This window comes from Hirundo rustica, chromosome 6 (assembly GCF_015227805.2).
Source record: "Hirundo rustica isolate bHirRus1 chromosome 6, bHirRus1.pri.v3, whole genome shotgun sequence".
NCBI classification, from domain to species: domain Eukaryota; kingdom Metazoa; phylum Chordata; class Aves; order Passeriformes; family Hirundinidae; genus Hirundo; species Hirundo rustica.
The window spans coordinates 7037605-7063882 of record NC_053455.1 but is presented as its reverse complement, the minus strand read 5'-3'; the positions used below and the strand labels follow the sequence as shown (position 1 = coordinate 7063882).

At 40.8% G+C, this 26278-nt stretch overlaps 1 protein-coding gene across 5 annotated transcripts in view; it reads left to right on the top strand.

Moving 5' to 3' along the window:
- Positions 1–1240: 1240 nt before the first annotated feature.
- The window catches only part of ESR2 (estrogen receptor 2), a 46410-nt gene continuing 21372 nt past the window's right edge, over positions 1241–26278 (top strand). For 2 of the 5 annotated variants that reach the window (XM_040068250.1, XM_040068254.1), the window contains exons 1-5: positions 1241–1343; positions 16465–16577; positions 17140–17612; positions 21688–21863; positions 24712–24828. In XM_040068250.1, the coding sequence (XP_039924184.1) occupies positions 17179–17612; positions 21688–21863; positions 24712–24828 (727 nt within the window). In that variant the 5' untranslated portion in view covers positions 1241–1343; positions 16465–16577; positions 17140–17178. Of the gene's footprint in view, positions 1344–2765; positions 2855–6500; positions 6685–13770; positions 13823–16464; positions 16578–17139; positions 17613–21687; positions 21864–24711; positions 24829–26278 lie in introns of those variants that run through there. The other 3 variants (XM_040068251.1, XM_040068252.2, XM_040068253.2) reach the window with 3 other exon arrangements.

Genomic DNA, 26278 nt, shown 5'->3' with positions numbered 1-26278 from the left:
TTTGTTTATTTTTTTACTTTTTATACATTTGTGGGTCTAGCAGAAGATTGGCTTTTTGGGGTTTCCACCCCTCAGCCTCAGTGGCCAGACGAATTGTCAATTACAATTGTTTTCAGGTTAGAAATATGCAAACAAAGGACAGAGAATGAAAAACAAAGGATTTGTTTATATTACTTCTGTGGGAAAGGTAGAACACTGCTCTAATATTCTACAGTAACTAAAAGATCCGACTCCATTTATGAAAATCAAAAGGCTAATAAAGAAACTCAGAAAAACCAGGGTAACAGATTGGAACTGAGGTCATCCAGGACAGTCTTCATTCACATGCTGTGCAACTTCTGCTTCCTTTAGCAAAGTAACGGGTGCCCCGTTCTCTGCTAATACATTGACAGCATATTTTCTCTAATATTCTACTACATTTAAAGCCTATTTGCACTGAAGACTTTGCCTAAATTCCTAGCTATTCTGGAGAAACCCCACCCCTTTCTCCCTCCTCTCCTTTTGCTGGGATAGCTTCCTGTGAAGTTCCCAAGCTGAAGTCTCTTCTCCTGGATCAGGGGCGCTCCAGAGCCAGCATGGGGGACAGGGAAGGACCATGTGTTCCTGAGAAGGCACAAAGAGAGACACTGCTGCTGGTGATGGCAGCAGAATATCAGATAGGAGGTGTCCAAGCCAACCTCTGCCAATAGCTGCTGCCATTGAGGACATTGATTTTTGAGGGGAAATTGAACTGAACTTGTTGCAAAATGAGATCTGATTTAGAAAACTGTACATTAAAAGGATATGTGGTATGGGCTACCAGGTTCTTTATCTATCTCTTTGTGGTGACACTGAAAAGAGAAGCAGCAGTTTCACCACTGTGATCTTTGAGATGGCGAGCTGTTCTTAAGTACCTGCAAAGATCAAAAAAATGAAGTTCAGTTGCTTCAATTGCTATAAAAACTTTGGGAACCTCTCAGCCACTTCAGGTGCCTTTGTAACTCTTTCCTCTTGTTCTGCTGGCATCATCTTCTGTGTTTGAACTTTGCTAGTTAGATTTGGGTTATCTGCTGTGCACAGAAAATGTAAACTTGAGTATATTTGTTGTCTTGTAAGAGAGACTGAATTCAGAACAGCTGTTCTGGGTGTCTGCTAAAGAACTCTTTGAAGAGCAGTGGGTGTGACCAATTACAGTTCACCCCCACACCAAAGCCACTTCATTAGTGATTGCTTTAATCCAGTAGGCTTTATCTGTTTTGCCCAATTTTTCTCCCCCTCCCATTGCCTACTTTCTGGTAAACTCATTGCAAACAGAGGAGGCAGCAATCATTTGCAAGTTTAGGTGGAGCAGATCCCATGAACAGGTATATGACCTTACTTGTTATCTTCTGGAATTGCGTGGTGCAGATTTTGTGTCAGCTGTCTGTAAGGTTGTTAATCCTCTCTGCTGATTTTTTTGTGGCTTTATGGAAAGGGCAGCCTTCTGCAAGTGCTCCTGCACTATAGTGTATGTTTTTGGGGTTTGTTTCCTAAACTTGTCTAGTAGATTAAATGTAACTGGATTAAACAAAGAGGAATGACTAAAAGCCTCCTCAAAAAGTATTTTTGACTATGTAACTGTAGGGTAGATGGGAAATTAATCCATTGTTTTCAGTCTTGCCGTGTATGGGGAGGAATTCCTTTAGGGATAAAGTAGCAGGATGGGGCCCTGGAGGGCATATGAGGTAGGTGAAAAGGAGGAGAAAGAAATTAATATTAATTTTCCAGACAGCAAGGAAAAATCCTTCTCCATGACTTGACCGTGCTTGTGTATTGGCAATAAACAGCTTGTGTTTGAAATGTTTTTTGTAAAAGGTCTTAGTTTCTGTCATCTCTATGCCCCAGTTTCTGTGGAAGAAGAAAGGCTGGAGAAACAAGGTTTGCTTTTGATTTTGGGGAAGCAGAGTTGCCTCCTTCATAACACCTGCCAGTAAGCAAAGATCTCAGAAGAAAAGCAATACTTGTTTATTATAACATATTAATTTAATTGTTACTTGAGGACTATGTGTCTGCAGGTCCTGGTCCCGCAGGATATTCAAGGCCAGGGAGACCAAGGGAAGACAGAGGAATCTGCTGTAAAGCCATGGCTGGGAGCCACGGAAAGGCTTAAAAGAGGGCAGAAGGGAGTTTGAACTGTGGCTTGGGGGGAAATCTTTTGGACCTGAGACCAAGCCTCCTATTATTAATATCCTATACTGTATGTGTGATATGGAGACTGCTGGGTTTTTCATATATGATTTATATAAGTGCTTTAGATTCATGCTGGGTCTCTGGAAACACAGGTTTTCTACATTTAAAAACACGCTTGAATTCAAAATGACCTATGTTGAATGTGTATTTGATGAGGTAAATTGGAGGAAGAGAAAGTTGCACAGAGTCAAGAAACACGAGTTCCATATTCTCAGCCAGTGACTTTCAGCTCTTAAATTTAGTTGTCTCTTGCCAAGACTGCAATTAATTGAGAAGAGAATAAAATACTGCAGCAATCTTCAATCCTAATGAATGTTGCAATAATTTAATATTAAAGAATTTAAAACTTTAGCTGTTTTCTTCTGTGTGGTACTGGGGTAGAAGTTGTGGTAGCAAAGCAAGGTATCCTCCCACTAGGCAATCACAGGGAATGAGGAGAATATACCTTTGCAGAAACAGCACAAGGGTAGGTGGTTTCCTTCAAATTCTTTTAGGCATAATTGTGTTATTTATTTCTGCAAGTGTAATATTGCATGCTTCTTTTCCTTAAAATCTACATCATTTTATGGCGATGTGAAAAAATGTGGAGCCATTTTACAGCAATCAGCAAGTGTCCTTAAGGAGAATGCCACAGCAGTTTAATGAGGTATGTAAGAACCTGTAACCACTGATGAGCAGTGTCCAGGAAAGTTCTTTCTGCAATTCTGCCCTGGCCCTGCTTCTTCACTCCTCCTTCAGAGTGATCCTTTTACTGTAACACCTCTAAAACTTGTGGGAGGTGGTAAAAATGTTCTTTGTTAAGTGAATCCTCAAGTTAAGCCGCTGTCCAAATTGCTTATACAGCGTGAATTTGCTGGACAGCCAAGTCGTGATTGTGAGACCTGGTGCTAAATATAGTGGGAGTGCTGAGGAGAAAACGTAATGCTTTTCTGGGGATTATATGGACAGTACACACCGTGGAATGGGCACAGTGTGTCCTCTGGTGCCAGGAGCTGCTCAGCCTTCAGTAATTTTAGGTGATAATGATGTAAGTAAATTTTTCTGTCTGGGACAAGCCAGTTATCGGGGATGGGCCTGCATTGTCAAGTAGGTAAATTTACCCATTTTATTCTCTATACCACCATTGTCTAAAGGAACTGCTTTTTTGAATCTATTAGTGCTAATTTGTTTTCCTTCATCTGCTTGGACACACAGGGGAGTGTAACATCCTGAGCTACATCTGATTTGGATTATTTTTTTCCTTTGTATTGCCTCGAGGCTCCTTGTAGCTGCTTCCCCTGTTTGCTAGGCAGGTGTTGCTTCACTTACAAACTGCCACAGCCTGGAGTCTAATCATCCCTTTCTATGTGTGGAAACTCCCATCTTGACTGTCCTGTCTTGACAACTCTGCCCCCCAAACCTTAGGTGGAAAATGCATTAGTTAAAGGCCTTCATTTTATATTGTTTTAGGAAATGTTAATTTACATTTATATATATAAAACAGAAAGAGGAGAAGGTGACTTATTGTTCTTTGTCTGCTGCCAACCTGTTCCTGACCATTTATCTAGATACTCATAATTCTATTTGGTTATTTAACATGTAAAATCTTTAGAACTATCTAAATTTTCCTTGCTTGAAGGGTTTTGTTTATATTACCCAAAACAGCTGTGGCTCCTAACTGAGTGGAGATGTGAATGGAGAGGAAAGACCAATCCAAGGGTAACCCCTTCATACTGCTCCCAATGCTGATTTGGTTCCTGGGTATTTCAAGTAAAAGACTTACAGGGTCAGGATCTGGTACAGATTGCTGAGGGGCTACATCAGGATGTGAAGTGAATGCAGCCCTTTTATGTGCAGAAAACTAAGGTGCACTTCTATAATGTTTAGCAGAAAACCTTTACTGTCTGTCCCATTAGCCCTGAGGATGGCAGGGAACATGACCTTGTCCTTAAACAGACATAAATAGGATTACATAGACAGGGGTCACACTCCTTATAAGAACTAATCATCAAAAAGCACTGGTATTTAAATCCCCTCTAGCTTGCAAAAGGCTTTATCTGTTAAAACAAAAGGAAATTCAAATTAAAAGCAGCAGTGTTTGGACCTGCAAAATAGTAATGTGAGAAGACAAGGAGGCTCAAGGAAAGCACAGAGAAACAAGGTAGAGACAAATTTGATACTGAGAAAAAATTGCATTAGCAAAAAGTAATTATGGGAAGGGCTGACTGAGTGACAGTAATATTACCTTGGTCTGGTTCTGGCTGTGCTTGCAGAGAAGATGTTGATAGCAAAGGAGGCAGAGCTGTTTCTGCTTCTAATTCTGACAAGTAGTTTTGGAAAGTTGTGCAGACTTGAAGGTGTTTTGGCATCCAAAATGCAAGGATGAATAACATGAGGCTTTATCCAAACAAATTCATAAGCATATTATTTTCTCTTGAGTAAATGAAATTAATGCTTAGCAACTAATCAAGGCTTTTGAACGACGTTGCAATGTATAACTGAGGAATGGATCTTGCTGACTCTGTTCAATTTTTATGAGATTTCTGTTGCTTTGTTTTTATGTGTGTTTGGTTTGGTGTATTTTTTGGTAAATTCAGTTTTGCCTAGGGTAGAGCTATTCTTCTTCATAGCAGCTAGGAAGGGCTGTGCTTTGAATTGGTGCTGGGGAAGGTACACCTTGAAGCATCAGTGGCTGTGCACGAGGCCATGCTGGAGCCCTTCCACTTGGAGCGGGTCCAACCCTGAGGAATTGCAGTTTGTGGATAAGTGCAAGCTGGAGCAGGAACGAAGGGAGGACTCCATTGCAATGTTAAACCAAAAAACCTCACTCAAAGGGATCAGGAGTGGAGATGGTAGTTGAAATACCTTTAAATTGTTGTAATCCATGACTTGAGTTGCATGTTATGAGAGTTGCTTACAGCAGGAGCCACCAGAAGCAGTGGAGGGCAATCCTTACAACTGCAGCAGACACCTGACCTGAGGTGCCTTTGGTGTCTGATAACTCCCCACAACACAACACCTCTCACGTCCTGAGTGAGCACCATACCAGATGGAGCACAAATCACGGGCTGAATGAACCTATTGGGCATTTTGTTGATGCTTGTGGTCTTTTGTGGACATTTTACAGACATTTCACAGGTGCATAGTGAACGTTATCTATGAAAAATATCAAACCGTGCAAATGAGGATGGTGGGTAATGATGATGTGTAGGACCTGAGCATGATGTAAATGGTATGGGACAAGAAGTGGAGATTGTGCTGGTTTGAGCTGGGGTGGAGTTAATTTTCTTCACAGTAGCTAGTATGGAGCTGTGTTTTACATTTGTGCTGGAAACAGTGCTGATAGCAGAGGGATGATTTTATTGTCACTGGACAGACACAGAGCCCAAGCTTCCCAGCACCCCACCAGTGAGGAAACTGGGGCTGCACAGGAAAAGCTTGGAAGGGACAGCCAGGACAGCTGACCTCAGCTGACCAAAGGGGTATTCCAGACCACAGGGTGTCATGCTCAGCATATAAAACTGGGGGAAGAAGAAGGAAGTGGGGGGATGATATTTGGAATGATGATATTTGTCACTGTTAGATGTGATGTAGCCCTCCTTTCCTGCCTGGCCATGGGAAGTGATGAATGGATCCCTTGTTTCTCTTGGCTCGTGTGGGAGACTTTTGCCTTACCTATTCAAGTGTTGTTATTTCAGCCCACAGGTTTTCTCACTTTACTCTTCCAGTTCTCTCCCCCACCTCACTGAAGGGAAGTGTGTGAGTGGCTGTGTGGTGCTTAGTTGCAGGCTGGGGTTAAACCATAACATGCAGTAAAACAAAGATATTATCCCAAATGGGTTCCGGTTCATTTGCTTTTCTTGAAAATGAACATAGTTACATTAAAGAAAAATAACCCTCCCTTTTCTGTGTTTGTGCATCTGGTATTTAAAAAACAATGCCAAAAGAGCTTATTTATTGTGCTGCCCAAAATGTCTAAGATGAGTACATTTCTGCTTCAGAGCAAATGTTAATTATGTTTCAGGTTTTCCTATGACAAAGATATAAAAAGTTTGATTTAGCCTTTTAAAAACCTCAGTGTTTGGTGCCAGAAATTGCTGGTTAATTAACCTTCAGATTTCTGTGCTACATATGAGAATGCTTGGCTTATAAAATGATTCCATCATGTAAGAGCCTTAACTGCAGTGAACGACAAATTCAGAGGCTTGTTATGTCAGAAAGGAGGAGGAGGAACTTCTGTTTAGGTCTTGCCTTCAGAGGGAAAGGAAACACTGATAGTATCCCTGTAACCTTGCACTGATGAGCAGGCACCACATTGCTTTGGAAAGATTCATATTTGAGATCTGATGACTAAGTGGTGGTGGGCACAGCTGCTTTAGAATCAGAGATAAAGGAAAGAAGGAAAACAAATCCAGAATTGCCATGAGAAAATCTTGCTGACATGTAATGCTGTCAGAGCATTTATAAAGAGCAGAAACCCTATTCAGTGTCAATCAGGTACGTGCTATATTGAATGAAATATTTCTTGCTGTAAATGTTGCCAAAGGTGTGAAATTGATAGTCTCTGGATTTATGAACAGTAGCCTTCTGTAAGAGAAATGAGATAGTTAAATTATCTAGAGTATTAATTTTGGTTCCAGTGTGAATTTGTACTTAAAGTTTATCAGTTTATGCAGATTAAGTGATCTTCCAATAGGCTTGGGGTTTTTAAATATTTGTGGGTACAGAGAAAATGATGGAAGTTTGCTATATTTTAGGTCTTTGGCTTAAGAATTTTATTAGAATAGGATTGCTGCACTGAGAGCAGGAGCATTTTGGAACATACATTAGGAAATTAGTGTTTTAAGGTTTTTGGGAAATTACACAGATAAATACATTAATAAAAGGTAAATGCTTCTTCCGAGTATCACAGCAATTGGTATAACCTGATCCAAACCAGATTGGGGTTACTGGGGGTCTCTTGACTTGACTTTTGAAATTCCAAATCTATCACTGATTTTGTTTTTACAGTTCTGTAAAACTGTAAAATCTCTCACAGATTTTGTTTTTACAGTTCTGAAGTAGTTTTCCCATTGAAGTTGGTGATATAGATTTACACTCTTTTAAGAAGATCTTCAGCTTTAAGAAGGATCTTCCTAATTAGACAATGAGATCCAAGCCTCTTTTTTAAGTTTGCTTTTGGCAATGATTTATGGTTCATTTAACAGTAACTAAAGATTGGACAGCACATGTGTAAATCTTCATCAAACCCATCAGAACCTTTGCCTGAATGCTCATAAAAGACTTTTGGCTAGCAGTGGCAAGAATGATCTGGTCTTTAATATTGGATGCTTTATAACCAAGGTTTTATTAGAGAAAATAAATTTCAGCCTGGAGAGAGGATGGGATAAACAGCAAATTGTGCAGTTTATACCTTGGAATGGTTGGTAAATGTGCTATTTCTTTCTGGGAAAGGGTTCAGCCTTGTCATGGGGAGAATGATGCACAGTTACCATTTGTGTGTAGAGAAAGTTTTGATATGATTATGGGTGGCATGAGAAACTGCTTTTGAACGTAAAGTTATTTACCATTTGCTTCTGATGTGCTCAGTGTTACCAGCAATGTGCTTCCTCATCCATATCCTTGAAATTCCTTGCTCATCTGTCGTCCCCACAAGAGGGGGAGAATTCTAAGGCTGGTGCTTTTACTGAAGCAACAAATACATGTTGTATTTCTGCTTTAAACCTTTAGCACTTTTATTTGGTGTTTGAGAACTTTATTAAAATTCTTCTTTCTGTTTGTGAGCAAAGTTCAAGCACTCCTCTGTGGCTGTCCTCCTTTTTTGCTTTCCTCTCTGAACTTTCCTGCACCTTTTAAAATAAGCTGTAGCTTGCATTTTGCAGACCCAGTGACTGTAACACAGCTGTAGTGTCTTCCTTGCCAGGCTGGTAACTCTGTGTGTAAGTGAACAGCTCAGCTTCCTCAGGCTTTCAAAGGAGAAATAACAATAAAAATTTTGGACCTGAAGGGATGGAGCAAATCTGATGCTTCTTTGCAGTTTATCTCTTCAGTGCTGTAAATGAGAAGCAGCAAATGGAGCTTCAAGTATTGCTGGAGAAAGCGGGAACACACAAACTATTTTATATCCTTGAGAAATTTTTGACTGATAACCTGAAAAACTTTAAATATCACAGGAAGAAAATGCTCATAGTTTAAGAGCTGTTCTTAAAATGTTGTGACTGCAGAATTGTCTTCAAGAAGTCAGCCAGTGTGAACATCTATAATGATGTCCTAGTCAAGAATGGATTAAAATATAGTAATTAAAACAATTACAATCCAGTTAGTGTATGATCTCTTTGATGCTCTTAGTTTTAGTTCTGGTTCTTGAATATTGGCTTAAAGATAAAAGTAGCAAAGAGCTTTCAGTGACAAGAGATGGTGATCCAGAGGGCTGACCAGATTTTACATCCATCATTCTACTGTGCTCTTCTCCAGCTATCTGCAGCATGCTTTTGCTAGCAGCAAGAAATACTCACATAAAAGAGTTTGCTGGTCCATTCCTTGAGAGACAGGACATAAGAAACTCAGCAAGCAGAAATCCCTGAATTATTTCTCAGATTTCATTTTAATAAGACTAAGAGGGCATTACAATTTTGTTTTAATTAGTGTGTTAGATAAATGTCCATCTGTGAGAATCATCAACAAAATTCTGACTGACTCAGCTGAGACAGGATTTTACTCACAATAAAAGGCAGGTTTTCATGTCTAGGTTAGTAATGAGACAAATCTAGAACAGATTTCTTTGTTTAAGGGACTAAAACGTATACACAAACTTTTGTTACCTGTGGATGGTGTTAAACGTTAAACCTGGGATTTCATGCAGCATTGTAAGAGTTTCACAGCTTGAAAGGCAGGAATAAGCAATGCCTTGGTTTCTGTGCTCTTTCAGTGAATTACTGATGGTGGAGAAAAAGTAAAGGCATAATGAGTCATTTATTAGGTGCTTGTAAACCTTTTAAGCCACCAAAAATCAGGTATCAAAAAAACTTCATTTTAAAGAAGTTAGAATAAAATTGCAGAGATGAAGGTATTTAGTCTTGAATTTGCTGTTAATGTGAAGATGCAGAACAAAATTAATGCAATTGGAATAGTCTTTTACAGAAATTCTAATAAGAAATTCAATTTATTATAGCTAAAACCAGATAAGCAGCCAAAGGTGTCCTGTATTTGGTGCATATTCATACATAAATTTCATTTCTATACCATTGTAGAAAAGATTGCTTATTCAAGTTTTATGACTAAAAAGACAGAAGTTTTACACTTTTTATTTGCTCTTTGGCTGCCCAAATTAATCCTAAATCATGAATCATTTGCACAGTAAAGAGACTGTCTGGAAAAAAAACACTGTAAATAACAACTTTTTATTTGGGGGTGGGGGGAGAAAATAGAATTAGACACATTGCAATGTGGTCTGACAGGAAAAAGTCCACTGCTTTTTCTTCACTCTTTATGTCACTGACATCTGAAAAAATTATCCCCTGGCAACATTTCTGCAAGGAAGGTTTTCTTTTGCCAAAGACAGCTCTGGTTATCACTATTGTTTCTCAGCCTAGTAAAAACAAGAGGTTATTTGAGCAGCCTGAGGCATGGCATGCTCAAGGGAAAGCCAGTGTCTGCTTAGCCAGGAGCAATGAATCCTGCATTTCCTGACACTGCCAAACAGAAACTCCCACCCTCTTTTGGAGCTGTGGCAGGTCAGACCTGCCAGGGTGGTAGAGCATGAGCTGAAGAAATAAATGAGTTCACATCGTTTGGGGATGCGTCCCACTTGTCTACCCAACATCAGGCTTGTTGCCTAGGGATTGCCCGGGGACAGGTTTTAAGGGGCAGTAATGACTTTTCTCTTTTGTCCATTGGCAAAAGGACTTTGTCTTATCACAGCTCTTTGTGCCTAGAGAAGGACAGCTGCTGCCAGGGAAAGTCTCATCTTTGCTTTCATCAGAAAACAAGATAACATCTCCCCTGAGAGTGTAGGAATGTTCAATTCCTACAATCCCTATTGCCTGACTTACTTGTTTTTCTTCACATATTGACTTTTTTTTAGCCACCATCTCTTTCCTCTCAAATTTCTGCCTGGCATGAGTGCATTGCTGCAGGCTCTGCTCTCCTCATGCTGCTGTATATCCTCACAGACCTGAGTGGTGAAACTGCTGTGGGGAAAGGGAAGAAATGAGGTGGAATTTTCAGTCCCCAATTTATTTATAATACAGGATCTGTTGATTTGTTGTAAGAGTGAAGCAAAGGAACTTGACTTGAGTAAAAAGACCTCAGCCCCTGTGCCAGCTCATGTCTCTACCCTGCCAATAACAGAGACAATTATTCAGAAACCTCCTCCAAGCTGTGTAAAAGTTCTGCTGGGCAAAATGAAGAATTTTATCAATGTGCTTTTTCCCTCGTTGAAGGCAGAGGATTGACCATGGCACTCTGCTTTCTCAGCAGACTAGGATTATGTCTCTGATGGTGACATGGGCAGTGGGATCTAGGCTCTCCTCAGCAAGTTGCTGATGACGCCAAGCTCTGTGGTGCAGTCACTGCTCTGCCCTTGTGAAAGCCCACCTGGAGTGCTGCATCCATCTCTGGGACTCTCAACATCAGAAGGATGAAGAACATAAGATTCAGTGACTCCAGAGGAGGCCATGAAATTCATCAGTGGGCTGGAGCACATCTCATATGAACACAGGCTGAGAGTGCTGGGGTTGTTCAGCCTGGAGAAGAGAAAGCTCCGGTACTTCCAGTGCCTAAAGGGGCTCCAAGAGAGCTGGAGAGGGACTTTTTACTAGGATGTGTCGTGATAGAACAAGGCAGAATGTCTTCAAACTGAAAGAGAGCAGGTTTGGATTGGATATTAGGAAGAAATCCCTCACTGTGAGGGTGGTGAACCACTGGCACAGGGAGCCCGGAGAAGTTGTGGATGTCCCATCCCTGGGAGTGTTCAAAGCCAGGAGGTTGGGTTGAACTCTGAACAGCCTGATCTCATGGAATGTGTCTCTGCCCGTGGCTTGGCAAGGTTGAAACTAAGTGACCTTTAAGGTCCCTTCCAACCCAAACCATTCATAGATTCAGTTATAATTCTGTGAATACACATTTTGCAAATGACTAGAAAGGAATGGAGTGGAGGAAGGTACATTTGTTCTAGGACACTGTCATTAAAGAGAAATGTTGATTGAAGGAATTAATTCCTCCTGGATCCAAGGAACTGGTGTATTCCATGATATTGGGACAGAGCTACGGTGTGGTAATCAAAACAAGAATAATTTTTTTTAGAATTAGCCTCATTAATTGGTATGTGCTGACAGACCCAAGTGTGCTTCAGAGTTGCTGGATCCAGATGCACATCCCAGCTCCAAAAAAATCTAAATCTCTGTGCTGCTCTTCCCTGCCCTTTCTTGCATCAAAGGAGAAGCTTTTTTTTTTTTTAATAATGAAGGTCTTACTGGACAAGGGTGCTACTCTGTGTACTGGCTTCTGCCATGACACTGCTTCAGTTTGAAGCTTGGTTACAAAATCCTCAGATAGATCCTTGTAATTATAACTTGTGTAATTGGTTTAAGAGATGTTCCTTTCTAATGGAACACGCTAAAATTTTCATGCTGAAATGCAAATATTTGTTTTGATCAAAAAGTCCCCGCTGTATTTTGAAATAATTACATGGAGAGTAAAGGAGCTGAAGTATCTCGGTTTGCATTTGTGTTCTTGAGCGGGACAGTAGCTTTTCATTTCTGGTGTCTGAAATCCTAGATCTATGAAACATACTTAAGAAATGCAAATCAAAGGAAGCTTAAATCCACTCTCAGATGGTAACATTTCAATGGCCCACAAATTTAAAGGCCAGAAAATAGTAAAGTCAACCTTAACTCTAATTTGAACTGAGATCTGAAAATATCTTCCAGTAGTGGGAAGGGAGATCTAGAGAGGAGCTAATCCAGCATCCTGCTCAAAGTGAGCCTTTTTTTTAATCTCTCCAAAGACAGGGATTTCACAGCCTTTCTGGGTATCCTGTTCTTGCACTTAATTCTCACTGTGGAGTCTTTTTCCCATGTTCTACTGGAATTTCCCTTGCACTGGCACGTGACTGTGATCTCCTGACTTGCACACTTTCTGTAAAAAGAATCTGGATTTCTTGTCTTTGTAACTCTAGTTCAGGGGGTAGAAGGCTAAAGTTGTGTACTCAAATCTACTTCCTTTGGTGCCCCCGTGTCATATCCATTGAGCCCTGAAATGTATTTGTGAATGTTTAGAATAGTCTAGGAGGTGCCAGTGTCCTGAGTAACTCAAAGGGCAACATAGGCTAAAGAGAGCTCATTTTGCTTGTTTCAAAATATTCTTCCCTGTGTGATTTTGAGCTGCAGTATTTTATTCAGAGTAGGTGCTGATGTCATTGAGGACAGCTTATTAATTTTGGAGGAATGAGTACCATATCTGAAGTTTGGTCAGATAGCTGTGTTTGCATTTTGCTTCCCTATCTCTCCCCTACTTGTTGCATCCAGTCCTTCTCAGGTAATAACAAACTTGTTTACTTGCCTGCCTTCTGTTGGCAATATCTGGCACTGCTGTGTTTAATGAGTAATAAACTTGTCACAAAACCCTAGGCACAAGTACCATCCTCACGAATGACTTTCCTTTAATAATCAATTCTCCAAAAGATGATTCAGTTTATTGTAGCAGTGAGTATAAAATGTAACTTAGCAGAATATTAATAGCATGCTCTGCAAGATGACTGAGGATCTTTGGCTGGGGTGGTGGAATGCACGCTTGCTGAATCACCTCTATTAAACCCAAAGGCAGAATGATTGCACTTTCGTTTAAGCCTAGTGGAGAAAAAGGTCGTCTTGATTCTCTCTTGCAAAAAATCTTTGCTCAAAAGATATATAAAATGCTAAGCATGTTGTAATGTATGTTGATGGAAGGGTGCTTGAGAACATCCATCACTCCCTTGCTTTTTGAAGTGGTGTACTTTTCTAGGAAAAGCTATTGTATTATGTTCCCAAGCAGGCACCCTGCTCTCTCTACCTCTTTTTCCCCTTTCCAAAACAAAACAAAAACGCGCACACACACACACAAAAACAAAAAAAAACAAAAAAAAAAAAAAAAAACACAAAAAAAAAAAAAACAAAAAAAAAAAAAACAAAGAAAAAAAAAAAAAACAAACACAACAATCACACCAAGAAAACAAAACAAGAAAACCCAAAACAAACATAGAACAGGGGAAAAAAAAATTAATTTTTTTTTTTCCCACAAGGCTTTTAAAGAGGTACTTGGTATAGGTAATGTGCAATAAATGACTTTCAAGTTTGCTGAAATACGTCAGATGGCTTAATTATTTACCCATGTGTCTGTTTGACTGTGACATCTAAACCAGTTCTTGTACCTCATCTGGCGTGTCTTGCATTGTGACTCTCAAGGCGCAGTCAGTTGTTGTACAGTTATTCAAAGACAAGAAACTTCTTTTTTTTTTTTTTTTTGGAGAACATTAATAACATTTGGTTTTTTCTCTACATCCTCATTGATAATGGTGTCATCCTCTGGGTACTGGATCTAATGAAGCGGCTTTATGTCAGAAGTGAATCCTGCCTGTAGTGTCTTAGATTTGTGCATGGTAAGTGTTACTCGAGGAACTGGCCAGAATGGCCTTTGTTTACTTAGTGATGGCATTTCAGTGTTGAATATCTTGCTAAGCTAAACTGACTTCAGTGGATTAAAACACTTGCAGGCTCCCAGAGGACTGGAGTATAAAAATCATGGACGCCTGTTTTATTTCTGTGTCTGGTACAGATCTAGTGCAGGGCTGATAGACTGCATCTAAATAATGTACTTTATCATTGAATCTTGCTTTTAAAATCATTTTTTCAGAGGAAGAGGGAGGGTTGGGACAGGAGTTCACTTTAGGAAGTAGTTCCTTTCTGTTTAATGAGTAGTGTTTAAGATATGAGGACATTATTCCAGGATGGAACAAATTTATTAGCCTGTTCCACTACTTACTGTAATCCTTTTATTAAATGTGGTTGTGCTTCCTTCTGAGGTGTTTGTGGAGTTTGTTTTGTCAAGTCTCATCTCTTGAGATTTGTTGCCCTCAGTCTTCAGTTCTTCTTTAAGACACACTACTTCACAATCCAGCTGCCAATTTTTAGGACCTTCTGAGCAAGAATGCATAATTTCAGCAATTTCATTTTATTTGTGAGGCTCTGGGCTCCCCATTTTAAATTCTCTGGGTGTAAAGAAATGTGGTCAATGTGAACTCATGTAGATCCATAGTCTACTGTGGCTAGACTATTTCTGCTACCCAAGTTAATAATCTTAGTTGAATACTGTTATTTTTTCACTACATTACAGCCTGCTGAAGACCATGAGTGCAGTTTTCTTTAACCTGCTGGACCCCAGAGTCTCCTTCTCTTGTAAATAAGTTGTGAGCAGTGTGTTCTTCAGGAAGGCTTTACTGACTTCTTATTCTTGTGTGAACTCCTGCCCCTAAAACAAGCTTCACTCTTGCTTCTGACTACTTCTGTATATGTTTCTAAATACTGTGTGTTGCCCTTTGGAGGCAATATCTCCTTCTGCTAAGCAGGCAGTTACCCTGCACACAGGCATCAGTGGATTCCCTCTGCAGAAAAACATGACTCAAATCTCAGCTGATTTCTGTTCATAAAATTTCATAGTAGCAGCAGCTCTGTGTTCTCCCTGCTTCCACAGCCTACAGGCATTTATTTGCTAAATGCTGAGGGGAACTACACAACCAGTTGCCTGCAGCAAAAGCTGCCACAGCAGAATGTCTCCAGCTGACTGTAGCAGAGATGCTGCTGTGATGCTGCTCAGGTCCTTCTCTCCGAAGGGTTTGGGGCTCCCCTGTGCTGTGTGCCCTTCCAAAGGAGCCAGAGGGACAAAGAAAGCACAGCCAGCTTCTGTTGGACATTCCAGATCCTCTGGCAGAGTGGCCATGCTCATCCTGAATACCTGCAGCCTCTGAGGCTGCAAGGGGAATACAGCTCCACTTAGGCTGCTGAATCTTTAAATGTGTGTTGAATCCAGTGTGCTCATTGGGTCCACTCCTGTTTTTTTTTTTGTTCCATCACTTGCTTCTAAAAAATTACCCACCCCATATCTTGGGATTGAAAACACCTTTGGGTTTATCAGTGGGTTTTTTGCAGTGGAGTTTGCACAATGCCTGCTCCTGCACAGAGGAGGCTGTGAAGCATCTGGTGGGGGCAGATGAAGTATATAGGTTGTGTGAGGAGTGAGGTCAGAATCCCCTGCTTTGACTGCTCTGGAGTTCCAGTCCAAGAACTGCTGGACACAAACAGCTGCTGAGATATCTCATTTTCCTGTTTCCCACAAAGGAAAAACAGCAGCTGGGTCTAAAGCTCCCGAGCTGATTTAAATGAGTTCCTGATTATTTCTACACATATCTTCAGTTCATCGCCAGAGTGCAGAGTGAGGAGGAAGGAAGGACTCTCAACTATCCATTTTAGTCAAAAAGACATTTTCTGTAGATGCTTCTACTCTCAGTCCTCACCCTAGAGGAGAAAAACATCAATGCCCCATGGTGGCATACTAGAAATGCCATCAGGCTGGGAACTTTGGGGGCAGGGAGGTTGCTGGTACTTCAACAAACCCATGCTTGAATCTTCCTCATCTTGCTTTATGGTTATGTGAGGCAAAAAAAGGTAAGAACATTTAGCATCTATACCTTGGCCACTTGTGGAACAGTAAGGCTGTGGGTGAATGTTTAGTTATCCTGTGGTTTCTCATGTTAGGATCTTATTACCATTTGTAAAAGTACATTGCAATATCAGTTCAAGGGGCTGAAAATTGTTATTTTGGATACAGAATTGTTTTGAATTGCAAACTAGGTCTGTCTTCAGAGCTGGAATGAATTGCAGATGAAACTCTTAGTGAAGAATAAAGAAGAAATGTTTTTAAATGCTACAGCAAAATAATGCTTCTAGGACAGGGGTCTGTCTCAGGAGGATAATTTTGGTGGGCTTTTTTCTTTTCAAAATTCTTTTGTCTCAAACAATTTGTATACACCTGAATCTGGCAAAGCATATTTACTGTGGGCAATTTAAGGTCTTTATTTTGATAGCTGAGTCAGATGGGAGAAAGGACAGGGGCTCGTTGGGATGGGGATGGAGAGTTGCAGGGAATTATGAAACTTCTGGACCTTATGAAATCACTCAAGTTTTATTGTCAGCTTTGGAATTACCTGTGTTTTGTGACTTCTGCTTTTCCAATGGCTCTGTTCAGAGGTGCCGTACCCAGGGACCTCTCAGTGATGAAGTTGAACTGCTTGATGACATCCACTACCTGTCTTCCTCCTCTGTGTAGAGGGATGTGCAGTGGAGTTCTGGATTTGGAAGGTACAGGGGATATGCTCGTGTGTGTGTGTGTTTGTCTGTTTTCAAAATCCCTGCTGTTTCGTGTTTGTGATGGAAAAGGGAAGCACCCTGAAGTACAGGGCTGAAGACTGTAGTGCAGTTAACAGCAGGAGATGGTGAGTTGTTATAAAGAGAATTGATTTCTCCTCCATGGCTGTGCACCTTGGGGTAATTTTATCTCTGATAGAGAGCAGATTTACCTGGGTTGTAACTCCTGTTAAGATCCAAGTTGTCACTTCCTTCTTGGTTTCAGGCAGTTCAAAACTATTTGCCTCAAATAGTTCTCTTCCTAAAATTATTATTATTATTTTTTGAGGGAGTCTGAATCTGTGTTTTAGCCTTTATTTTTAAGGATATTCTAGAAAGCTTTCTTTTTCTAAAAGGTAGTAAATTTGTACATTGACTATTTAAGTGCATTTGGTATGTGATCTGTTTTAACGAGACATTTTTATGGTTTACTGGTGCCTTTTTTCTTTTATGGAGAAAACTTAATGCAGAGCTTTCTTACTTTTTAATTCCTCTTTTTTATTCTTTATCATCTTAGGATGAATATTTAAACAGCACTCTTCAATCTTGCCTCAAAATGTCCCTGTGCACATCTTCTCACAAGGACTTTTCTCAGTTGCTGCCACTTCAGGATATTGGATGCAATAAAACAGAAATTAAAAATTCACCTGCTGGTGTCATCTCTCCAGTTCCTTACAGCTGCAATCAGTCCACGCTGACAGCAGAGCACAGTCCAGTCTACATCCCCTCGTCTTACATGGAAAACAGGCACGAATATTCCTCAATGGCATTCTGCAGCCCCGCTATGGTGAATTACAACATTGCCAGCAATTTTGGGGATCCAGAGGGCGTGAGTGCGAGGCAAACCTCCAGCCCCAGTGCGCTGTGGTCTGCTCCTGGCCATCTGTCCCCTCTGACTCTGCACTGCCAGTCCTCACTGCTGTATGCAGAGCAGCCCAAGAGCCTGTGGTGCGAGGCACGACCCATGGAGCCGGTGCTGCCCGGGAGCAGGTCAGTGCTGCTTGTTGCTTTAAAACTTGGCTGAATGTTATTTACAGTCTGCTTGGCTCCAGTCTTTTCTTTTTTGCATTTGAATTCTACGTGCCGGTCCATCTGAAAAACAAAACTATGCCAAAGAAAACCTCCACTAGACACCAAATCAGTCCTGGGGGGTTGTTTGTTTGTTTGTTTGAACATAACTTCTGAAACGGAGGTTTTTCCCAATACCTCGTTGGAGTGCTATACACCAACACAGAGCATTACAAATACCTTCAGTGTGGGAACAGTTTACATTGTGTAAACAAAAGTTCAAGACTGCTAGGTACTATTTTGTGTAATAAAATTAATTATGCTCTGGAAGATTAAGTCCTTTGAGTGAAGAAGGTAAAGGTTCATTCTTTTTGCCTTTTCATACAATATTGCTTGAATTCATTTTTACCCAGCTTAACTTTTTTTACTGCTTCTAATAGATGTGAAGGCTTTTTGTTAACTTGAAATTCAAGGGAAATGTTTTCTTTGCTTTTTGGTTTTAGTATAAGCAGTCAGTCACACATCAGCATGCATCATGTTAAAAGGGGGCTGCTGCTGGAAAAGCCTGACTTTGTTTCTTGCCGCTGTTCCCAACCGACTTTGTAAAGTTGTTGTGAAGAGCAGAGTGACAGGCTAAATTTTCAGCTGACGAGAAACTCATTTGCAAAAACACCTTCTTCTTCTGCACATTTACTCGTGGTGCAAACCCTAATCAGCATCTGGATCATCAGCTGATGAAATTGCTCCATTCATGGGCACAACACTGTTGGATGGATAAAAACCCAGGGTGTGCAGGTGCTGTTCCTGCTTCAGGAGCTGTATGTTTATTCATGGGCCTCCTTATTTAACTTCAGCAGTCATTTGGAGTATGAAAAATAGTGTGTCCTGGCAACAGTTTTAGTTCAATGGTTAATAAAGGATTTGTGCTATTTTTGAGACTACCCACACTCCTTCTGCAATGGGTGGGCTTTGTGCAGCTCTGGAGTGCAAATATGCTTTCAGTGTAGGTGTGTGGATTGGGAAAGACTCTTTGGGTAGCAATTACATAGAGAAGAATTCCCCAAGCAGCTTTCATGTGTACAGGGGTAACATCCAAACTCTTTCCACTTTGGTTAAGTTCCAAAACTTTGACAGCCCTGGGAAGGTTAGTGTTTGATGGTGTCCAAGTGTTGGGACAGCAGCTGGAATAACCCAGGAGCAAGAGCACCCTGTCTGATGCTCTGCAGTGCCCTCTCTACAATAGAGAGCAGGGAAGCAGAACCTGTCCCACTGCAGTTTAAATAAATAAGTTGCCAGCTACTCGTAAAGATATATAAGAACAATTGCCCATGCAGCTAATGATGACCTAACTTAAAGAGAAACCAAGAAAATCTGGAGTATAATGTCTCTCTCACAGAATGGTTTGAATTGAAAAGTGTCTCAAGGACCATCTAATTCCAACCCCTCTGCCATGGACAGGGACACCTTTCCCTAGACCAGGCTGCTCAGAGTAGAAGGATGACCAGGAGAAAACTGGTGACTTACTACTTCAAGTGAAATCTGAATTCTTTTTTAGAAAGGTAATACCTCTATATAGAAACCACAATCATAAAATAGAGAGTACCACCAGGCGTAAATCTTTCACCATTCGGTTCCTCAGTAGCTGCCAGGGTACATCCCCTATTTTCCTGCATCCTTTGGTGCAGAAGCATTGTGGGCATCCATCCAGCCACTTCCAGCTCACCTGCAGGTCCTGGCAGCTCATTCCTCTGCTGAGCATCCCCAGTCCCACGGCAGCTGGGACGTGGTCTCTACCCACACCTGGGGCTGCCCTCTCTGGATTGCTCTGTGTTGGAGCAGCAGTCTCGGGGTGTGGGATGTTTACCTGAAAGCCCTGACTGTTTGCAGGGTTTGTTGTCCTCACAGACAGTGCTGACAGTCTGATGGGGTTTGAGCCTCCTGCACGGACGAGCGGCTCTGATGCTGCTTGGCCCGCAGGAGGAATTTGTTCCAGATGGTTCCGCTGCGTGTGAGCTGTTTGCCACAAGTCTGAGGAAACCTTGCAGCTTGTATGTGTGCAGGGAGGCTGTCGTTAAACTTTTAAGCAAGGAAAGAAAAAGTGCTTTTTGGAAACACTTGCCATGACTAGGAGGTAAAAACTGACAATCCTCACCGGGATGTTACGGTGTGTGCTTTTTCTTGATTTTCATCCATGACCTCAGTGCTTTATCATGGAAAATAAACATTGCCCTTCACAGCATATCAATCAGTCACAGAGAGGTTTTCCAGCCAATTTGGAGCCTCTTCTGACCCCCACAACTGGATGATGATTCTCAAGTAAAGCTTAAAAATATACTTCTTTTACTAATGTGAAACAACAAGTTACTTTTTTTTACAAATACAGGGGAATAGGAAGGAATAGGAATGATTTTTCCTCCTTGCATCAGCAGCATTTTAGGCATGTATGATACAGCCCCTTTACCCTTGGGGAGAGTTCCTCCTCACTGGTCTTCCCAGCATGGCAGAGAGGGAAATAACTCAGTGATTACGTACCCATTAATGAGGTGTGTGTGTGTAATCAAAGACCAAGCTTGTTAAATACTTAAACACTCCTCTGCCCTGCTGTATCTGAATGAATTACCATTTTAAAAACATCTCTCGGTAACTTAATTGTACAACGAATACCTTAATTTTTCTGTTTTGAAATTTGCTCCCAGAAGAGCCTTTTCCTCCTTTCCAAATTTTTTACCAGGAAATTGGAGCACGTTCTCCTCAAAAGCTTATGAACTAGATGATTTTCAGTTGGCATGTGGGTGTGTTTCTCCTTACCTCCTGTCATGAAACCAGCACAAAATCTACTTTTAATATATTAGTTAAAGCCTCTTTGACAGCACTTTCAGCACGATTCCAATATTCCCTTCTGAACTTGCCCTTGTTCTGTAGAAGTCATAAACCATGCTACCTGCTGTCTTATCCTAATTAATTTTTCTCCTCCTCCCTAATCCTTCTGGAAGCTGGGATGAGGACGATACTAGAGTTCCTAAGTTCTGCCTCTATGCTTCAGTTTATACCTATAGGTTGACTATACATCATTCCTTTTCTCAAACTCTGAGCTGCTCAGAGTTTGCACACTCTTTTCTCTCTGTCTAGAAATTGTATTGACCCTGAAAGCACAATGTGCAAAACCCATCAAGAAAATTAAGTCCTGATAAAAAGGATACAATGGATGTACTTCCTATACTTAAACTCAGCGTTACTGATAATCTAAGTTCCTTTCCTCTGGTGTTTGTTTACAGGATGTTGGTGTCAGGAATTGTCTGTTTTTTTCCTATTTTAATTTTAATCCAGTCATGAAGAATAGTTCCTGTACGTTGGAGTTCTTTGCAACACTTCAGGGATGTCTATATTTTACTAATTCATATAATTTTTTTAATGTATGGAAGTATTTTATTAATTGTGTTTCTTCATTCTTCTTGTATTCAGACTTCTTTTTGTTTAGCATTAGGGTGATCAACATGGGCTGTCAGCTTGGGCAGAAAACTTTGTCTGACATCATGAGCTGATCTTGTAGGCTGAGATCCACTCCTCAGTTATTTGTCTCAAGAATGTCATTGAATGAGTAAAGCCTCATGTAAAGGATTAAATACTTGAGAATGAATGTGTGTTGTAATTTTTCCTTACTAACAGAACAAAGCAACTGCAGCTTTGTTCATTGTAGCACTTATAATGTCAGTCTGAAATGAGTGAGTTCTCCTTTTCCAAGTTCCTGGACCTGCATATTTCCAATAATTCTTCAAGACCCATCAGCATTCCATATGATTTTCCCAAGGTTCATGCAATTGATTCAGCAGCAGTCCAGTTTTATGTCTAAATCTTTCTAGTGTCATCACTGGGATCAGACTACATGCTTTAAATTATCTTGTCAGAAAAGGTCTAGCAGTGTTTCACACTATCCTGTGTTCAGGAACAGGAAGGCTCTTTAGAGAGAGAATAGAAGACAATGGAAAATTATGAAACTCTTTGCAGCGCAGTTTCAATTTTTTTTCTTCTATAACAGATGTTTTTTCTTTTCTATCAGAGAAACATTAAAAAGAAAATTTAATGGCAATGACTGTACAAGCCCAATTGCAAATAATCCTGGCTCGAAAAAGGATGCCCACTTCTGTGCAGTCTGCAGTGACTATGCTTCAGGATACCACTATGGGGTCTGGTCCTGTGAAGGCTGCAAAGCATTTTTTAAGAGAAGCATTCAAGGTAGGACAAACAGGTTTTGATAATTTTGCTTAAATAAATAGTCTCATGTGACCAGGGGCTGAAGCAGTTGACCTATTAATGAGCTGGTCTGAAATCCTGGTGTCTGGTGCTCCATGCTGAAAATAGAGTAACACGATTTGACGGTTTCATCTCTTGGCTCTGGTGTTATCAAGATCTGGAAGCATTACAGAGTGAGCGATTGATTTCTCCAGAGAAGAGGGGGAGGACATGGCTCAGTGAGGCCCTGCAGCACAGGCCTGGGGGGGATGGCACTGCAGACCTGTGAACCTGATGGGAGCTTGTGGCCCAGCTTAGCTGAGAATTAGTTGTCATACACACAATAGGAGTAGGCAATCATCTGGACACTTGGCTTGCTGGGAGCTCTACTTGACAAGAGTCTCTTGCATGGAGCTGTTGAGTCATAGTGTATAATAGCTACACACTATGGAGGATGGAAAAATATGTGCAGCATATATCAGGTACTAACCTGATTATCCTTAATGCCCAGCCCTCACCCCTCAGAGCCTGCACTGCAGTATCTCTTACTCTACCAGATCTCTCTATAATGCTTCCACTTCCATGTTTAAATAATTAAATTTTTGGTATTTAGTTCGTTTGCTGCGTGGCTACGGAGTGAAGTAGATATGGGGCTCCACGTTTGCTCTCACAGCCAGTGGAAGTCACTTAGACACCCTATTGCAGCTCTGGGACGCTTAGTTTCATTAACCTTGGCCTAGTTATCCTGATCTTTGGCCTTGTCTGGGATCTTTTGGTGGAAAATCATTTCTGTTGACATTGGCTGCTACACATGGATACCAATGCAGAAAATCCTGTTGCTGTTTGATCCTTAATGCTCCTTCTCTTTTCTGCCTGCAGAGCCTTTAGCAATCTTCAGGTATTTTCTTTTTGCTCTGTATGGCAGAGATGGTGCCACTAGGAGAATCAAATTTACTTCAGAGCTTTGTTTTGACTTTTCAATTCATTGTGCGAATTCTGCACAGGTGAATAGCAATTTCTACAAGCTGGTGCAAGTACTTTTGGTTTCTAAAATAATTGAAGAGACCTTTGTGTCCAGTTTGTCACAAACGGAGACTGGATTTCATCTCAAGGTGTTTTCTGTCAAGTAAATGCTTTGCCTGCTCTGTACTTGGGCCACCAGCAAGTTACCCACTGTGGTCTTTTGTACACCTCAGTGTACCCTGTCAGGTAATGGTGTTTGTAATTCAAATGAAAGAATATAAAAAGGCAAATAAAAGAAAGCCAGTTCTTGGCACAAAGCATTATCACACGCTCAGTTGCAACGGTTGTTATGCAGGATATTTTGTGTTAAAATAAAAGACTTCTGGGCCTGCCATAGCCCAAGATGCTGGGCTCATTAATTGCATTAAAATTAGAAGTATGGCTGAACTGTGTGTGGTCTCCTTGGCTCGTTTGAGTTTGTTGTGTAGTCTGTTTGTCCCACATCACTGAACATCTGCCTGCAAGTTAAATTATCCCAAGGCCACAAGAATTTTAAATCACTTTATACTCCTGTGTGCAACAGAGATCTTCCTCCTCCTCTCCCTCCACGTTGTGTGAAGAGTGATAAACAGTAATTTATTTTTCAGTCATATCTGCCCGTAGGAAATGGGAGAAACTGTAACACGATCCCTTCTTTTGAAAATTTTCAGTTCAAAAATTCAAGGTTAAAATAATTCTAATTTTGCATGGCAATAGTCACAAAGGTTTAGTTAAATAATTACTCTTAGGGACATGAACTCTTGGATTTGCACCAAGTGAAAAAAAAAACCCAAAAACAACAGCACTCCAGTAGTTGTATTTTTGCCTGATCGTATTCTTGGTTGGGGAAAAAAACACAAACCTCAAACCAACTTAAAATGCAGCCTGGGAGAAAAGATATTAAGAGAATTAAATGAGTGAATATTTTTTGCATCCTTTGGTAATTGCTGCAAGAGATACTTCCACTATTTGGCAGGAGCTGATTCAACTGTATTTACAACCGGAGTGTACCCAAGTCCAGTTTACAGTAACAAACCTTTGGACCAGATTACTGATTAATGAAATACAGTAACGTACAGGGGTTTGGGTGGGAACGAGGTGATATGGGAAAGAATAAGAAGAGAACAAAAGAGGCTGCAGTGTAAACTGATGGAAACAAGATAAACACTTATCCAGAATATCTAAAACTTACACCCTCTGCTTGTGCTTTTCTTCGTAGTTACAGGATGCATTATTTCATACCAGTCTGCTTTCTATCTATATTGGTGGGGGGTTTTTGTGGTGGTTTGTTGTTGTTGTTGTTGTTGTGGGGTTTTTTTGTTGTTGTTGGGTGGTTTTTTTGGGTTTTTTTTTTTTTTTTAAACTTTGGTCCAGGGTCAATCCTCCAAAGGCTTCTTCATTCCTGGAATTCACTACGTCAGAGTTCAGTAAATAGAGCTGTAGTTTACATAATCTTTGCAGAACTGAAGCTGCTCTTTTCAGTTCTGCTGAGGGGGGGAAAAACATTAAAATCTGGTGTCTGCCAGGTATAGACTCCCAATCTACAGTAAGAAATTGGAGGCTGGGGGAAAACTTCCACAAGAATGTATGTTCCATTTTCAAAAAAGTAGTTGGTTTTAGAAGGTGCTTGGATGTCTGACAGTCACTACAATAAAGCTGAGCAATGCTGTCTGTTTAATTTTGAAGCCACAAGCTGATGTTCATAATCCAGAATAAATATGCATTTTTGCATCATTTAAATTAAAGGAGCGTAGAAAAAATTGAGTTGTTTAAAGTCAAGAACATTCCTGATTCAGGAAATGACCAAGATGGTTGGAAATGTTGAATTTTCCCTTCTTGCCCGCTGCAGGACACAATGATTACATCTGCCCAGCCACCAATCAATGCACAATAGACAAAAACCGGCGCAAGAGCTGCCAGGCATGCCGGCTGCGGAAATGCTACGAAGTGGGGATGATGAAATGCGGTGAGTTTGGTGTGTCTGCCTTCTCAGCTTGGCTTTTTGCTGCTTTTGGTTTTTTCTTCCCTTCAGCCAGTCCTGTATCTTTTTTCCCTTGGGATCCTAAGAAGGCACAACAACTAAAGCAAGGTTTAAGCAGGTTTTATGGGAAGGATTTAACTGATTGTTAAAGCTGAAGACGACTTGTCATTTTCAGAAGAAAACCTGTGGGAAGGGGCAAGGTGTAGGTTAAGCCTATGAAAACCATATAGCCTCTGCAGAGCTTTGGGGAGGCAAGTGACTTCCATGCCATGCAGAATGGGAAATCAAGAGCTGCTGCTTCCAGAACTTTCCAGAGCCAGTCTCTGCTCATGTGAGGTAAAGGAGCCTGTGCCGTGCTCTGCTGGTTGGATGCACTGCAGGAGCAGCAATGCCACGTCTTAGCAGTAGTTAATTAACTCAGTATTCCACCTCTGATGGTGGCAAGAGTGGGTGCCTTGGGAGGAGCGCAGGAATGAGACCAGCACCTACGTGGAACTACTGCTGTCAGCTCGCAGCTTCCAAAAATTAATGTGTGAGGACACTAGTAGAATGACAGATTTTCCATTGTCCCTCTTTTTAATCCTACAAAGACTTAGCATCTACAATGTTCCTCAGCAGCTTGGCCATCCATCCTGGGAAGAACCAGCTCTCTGGATGCCAGGCTTTTGTGGGGGTCTTTGGTGGCGCAGTGAGGGGAGGGCAGTTCCTTTTTTTGAACAAGCTGTCTTCAGATGATGCCCCACAGCTCTTCCACCAAAAGAGATGGTGGACAACCTCTGTTTATCACTGCACCACTCAGAATTATCCAGCCTTTTCTTTTATCCCTGTCTTGTACTTACAGCAATGTGACTTCAATGCAGTTGATCATTTATAGATTACATTTTAAAGGTTACTTCTAAGAAAAAATTATTTGAGAAATGTTTCAATCTAATGTATGTTTACAGTGAAGGTTTGCTGTTTCATATAGATTCCCAAATGTATGTAATAGAAACAGGCTGGGAAAATAACCCATAAAAACACTGAAGTGGACAGGAGAAGATCCCTGTGCTTGCCTCTCCATGATTTGCAGGTGTGCATCTTGTCTCATCCCATGTAATGTAGATACCTATTTCTGTTTCAAAACTAGACACCACATCTGTCCTCCCTCAGCCTTGATCTGAAGACTGTGAAATACGACTTCTTTCATTAGGAACATTCTTTAGAAGTTCAGCCTGTATTTATTGCTGAACAATTAGTGTCCATTTCTTCTTGCAACAACATTTTCTTTTAGCTTTGAGGCTCCTCTTCTCTTTGTTAACGGCCGGGTTATGTTCAAGGACTGCATCATATCCCCTCACAACCTTTGCTTTAGTTGGCTAAATTAACCAAGAAAACTTCTCCTCTTGCAAAATAGGAAAGTAGATGAAACTGGAAATCATCAGGGTAGCTTGTCCCT